This window comes from Cupressus sempervirens, chromosome 4 (assembly GCF_028749045.1).
Source record: "Cupressus sempervirens isolate cs-2001-9-10 chromosome 4, ASM2874904v1, whole genome shotgun sequence".
In the NCBI taxonomy this organism is placed as follows: domain Eukaryota; kingdom Viridiplantae; phylum Streptophyta; class Pinopsida; order Cupressales; family Cupressaceae; genus Cupressus; species Cupressus sempervirens.
Window position 1 is genome coordinate 727,685,442 of NC_143121.1, and position 3,952 is coordinate 727,689,393.

The window sequence follows — 3,952 nt, forward strand, 5'->3', positions numbered from 1 at the left end:
GTCTAAATATACAACCCTAATTCTAAATCCTACCTCTAACTATTAAACCCAACCTTAATATAAATCCCAATCTTAACTATGATGCATACCCATACCATAACGCTCAACGTAATAATAACCATAAATGTTAAACCGTCATACAAAATGTAAAAGACTAACCTTGAATCCTAAATCTTAAGGTAAACCCTAAGCCTAAATGGTTAACCCTAATAACTTGTTATGAAAGTTAAACCATGATCCTAATCCTAAATGTCAAACCCTAAAGCTCACCCTAACCCTTAAATCCTTACTTTAACCCTTGTCCCAATAAAAAACTAACCCTAACAAAAGTCCTAATAATGTAATTTTAGGTATTAAAATTAAATTTTAATTTATAAAGCCTTCAATAGATTTTAATTAATTAATTAATATAAGATTTAGTATTATAAAAATGAGGTTTGAAGACTTAGAAAATAATTTTGAGAAAAATATTATTTTACATGAAACGTTAATCAATTACAAATGTATTAAAATAAAAATAATATTTTACTCAAAGAGATTATTATAATTAAAAATATTAATTATGTCTTTCATTTTGTTATGAATTTCCTTGTGGAGGAACCTATTAAATTTCTTATAAGTTTCAAAAAAAAACTATGACATTTTTCAACATTGCAAATCTTCTTCTTCTTTTTTCTTTTGAACCTGTGAAATCGTTGGCATACACATTAACAATGACCTACTTCAACATTTGCAAATGTGTGGATGTAAATATTTGTGTGCGCGCTTTATATAGCTATAAAATATGAATCCCTAGGTCCTTAGAAATCTTTCTATTCAAATCATTCGTAATATTTAAAACAATTGGTTTCAAATCTTGAATATTTACTATTTATTTAAGGTTTTCCATTGTCTTGTTTGTAGGTGGTAGTAGTTGCATTGCAAACCTTTTTTTTGTGCTAAAAAAGTGTGCCCAAGCACTCTACACACCAACTTTAAAGTAAAAGGAAAGGTTTGAGATTCTTTTACTCTATTTTAAAGCAAAAATAATAACTAATAATAAATATAAAAATAATTAAATTTACTTTTAAATATAGTTAGATATAATCATAACTGAAATCTAGAAGTACATATCATGAAACAATGATGATATAAAGCAGATATTTGAAGGAAGAATGATATTGATATATTTAGACAAAAGCGTATGAAAGAAGAGAACGATGTTTTATAATCTAAAATATTTTCGATAAATATTCTTGAGTACTACAAATATTTTTGGTCATGAATAAACATATATTTGATATTTGGAACATAAGAGGTAGTGGTCTCGAAGAGGTAATATCAAGAGTTATAGAGATGTTGATATAGATAGTCGAAACAAATAAAGAATAATCATGATATAAAAATATGTGATGAGATTATAATTATAATAATAAATAAGAATAGAAGGTATTATAGATTTATATTAGTAAATTAGAAAGAAGTGAAAATTAAAAATGTTATTTGACATCTGCTCAAACAAGATATGAAGTAGGTGTAACAACTAGTCTTTAAAAAGTTTACAAAAATTTACCAATGTCATAATAGTGTATATCGTTTTTAAATTGATTATATGGTATAATTATAATATTATTCAATTAGACATGCATAGTGAAGTTAAGATATAACTACGGGGAGAAGCAGCACTAGTTATGATTAAAGCCTCCTGATCCGACGTCGAAGGATTGTGAGGCTTGAATTTCGCCATTGCCGCGAGCTCTTCCACGGCGTGTACCACGTGCTCAAGCTTCGCTACAATCTCCGCCACCAAGCACGCAAACGTAGCCAATGGAAGTGCTTCTCCAAATTCAACGCCGCGTCTCAGCATTAACCTCTTCTCGTCACTACTTTCTCCATGCCATGATCTTCTTCCCGTCACCCACCTTACCTCCTCTTCTCTATTTTCATTCTCAAGTACGATTTTCTGACTCGGCGTTCTTGTTGTTGAATGCAGTAAGAGCTTTGGTTGAGAATTCAAGGAAACTTGAAGATCCTCCAGTGCATGTTGACCTTCTTCCAATATTGGCTCGAAGTCGTATATTCTCATTTTTTCAATCCAGCTTGACAGCTCTGCCACTAATTTGGCTGCTTTGTGGGCGACGTTGGTGCATGGCTTCTTCAATGGTGAACGAAGGGAATGAGGGGCCTGAAACGTATGCAAAACAAAAATTCATCAGCTATAGTGCATGCATTGAAGATAATTTGTAAATTTAAGGTAATGATACCAAATGAGGAAATGCATACGAATATACCTCGATTTCAAATCGAAGGCATCCGTGCAAGGCCATAATAGGATAAGCCAGATAACGAAGCTTCACTCCAATTTTCACATACTGCTTCCATGGATGCCGGCATCGAAATAGACCATGCCTTGGCTCCCACCTAGCAAATGCCTCCTGCAATTAACATGTACAGTCACTGCTTGCAGACGATCCATTTAACATTCTTTAATGTCAAAAGTTGTCATGGCTACCACTTAATTAGTTTCTTCTAATAACTATATATTTTTTCGATTTACCAAAGAATTGTCGGTAGCCTTTGAGTCCAGCACAGACTTGTATCCTCTGTGTATGATATCTTCTGACTCATCTTCCACCTTCTCATCAGTACGGCATCCGCTGAAATATTCATCCACGCATCCTGGCATCAAATATATCATGCCCATTACATTAGTCGGATATTTTAACAAGTTAATCTACTGAGCTGATAACAAGCCACACCAATCAAAGCGTACTAGTAGTTCATCTGTAATAGCCCATTGCGAAAAACACACATTTTACGCTGAAGAAAACATTACATTTTCATCACAATCAAAACAAGGATTTGTAACTTCCTGATAGTGGAATTGTGAAGATCCTCGCCAGCCCAGGCGGGGAAGATGAGCAAACTTACAACCAAACACACTCCACATTCGATGAGTATGGTGGCGAAGCATTCGTATGCCATGCGTGATATATTCTCCACTCGATATCCAGAGACCGTTATCATGCTGAATGTGAGCAGGAATATAAGCACTGCATAGTCAAATTTATTCTTGAGGGAAGGAAAGAAACGGGCATACGTTGTAGCTGCTCCTGCAAAATGAGTGGAGTGGAGTACTAATTGAGATTTGGTGAACGCAACAAGGTGATTCCAAGAGAGCACAAAAAATCACCCACGATGAAGAGAGCACAAACGCCTTTCCTCACACTACCTTCTCTGACACGTGGCAAACGAGGAAGGCAAGAAATGCAGCCACCATGGTTCCAATTCCTCTGTTGAGGTCTTTCTTCATGGTAGCCCCTGCTCAAGCAGCAACAACATCCATTCTAAATGTTAGTCGATTAGGGTAAAAAAGATGGTTGCGTTAGAAACAATCGAACAAGGGGTAAACCAAATTAAACTAACTCATACCCGCAGAGAATTCGGGAACGACAACGACAGTCATGACTGCCCAAATTGCATGGTTACCAAATCCCACCCTACGGAATAATCGATCCCACAGAAATAACAGCGAAACCGATGACAATGCCAACTCAACTTTTATAGCATGCGTAATCCTTCTGGGATCCTCTCTTCCAACATCCATTATGTTTCTACACAACCCCATCAAAACATTGCTTATATTTAACCAAATTTTTCTTAGAAATCCCCCGTTTCGAGACTCATTGTAGCTAATTTCTTCATTAGACGTACTGATGTTAGTTCTGCATTCGCCGCTGCCAAGAGACGCCATGGTACACAAAATCGATTCAATCAATTTTAGATACAAGAGCTTAAATTTCAAGTAGAGGAGATCCAACCAACCTGATTTATAATGTAATTTAATCTTGGTCTGAACAGTTACACAAGCGCTCAGAAACTCCAAAGAAGAACACCCTGGCTAAAATCTTGGAGCACCTTATAAATGAGCTCAATTGTAGTAAGGAAGCAGATCTTATAAATTCTAAACCAT

The 3,952-nt window shown here is 35.1% G+C and overlaps 1 protein-coding gene across 1 annotated transcript; it reads right to left on the reverse strand.

Annotated features, from left to right (window-relative positions):
• Positions 1–1,612: 1,612 nt before the first annotated feature.
• LOC149563357 (aluminum-activated malate transporter 14-like) lies at positions 1,613–3,733 on the reverse strand. The gene is made up of 6 exons (XM_089828130.1): positions 3,412–3,733; positions 3,212–3,300; positions 2,880–3,051; positions 2,537–2,658; positions 2,271–2,414; positions 1,613–2,164 (listed from the first exon to the last, which is right to left on the reverse strand). Exons 1-6 carry the CDS (start codon positions 3,731–3,733, stop codon positions 1,613–1,615), a joined length of 1,401 nt encoding a protein of 466 aa, XP_089684256.1.
• Positions 3,734–3,952: the final 219 nt, after the last annotated feature.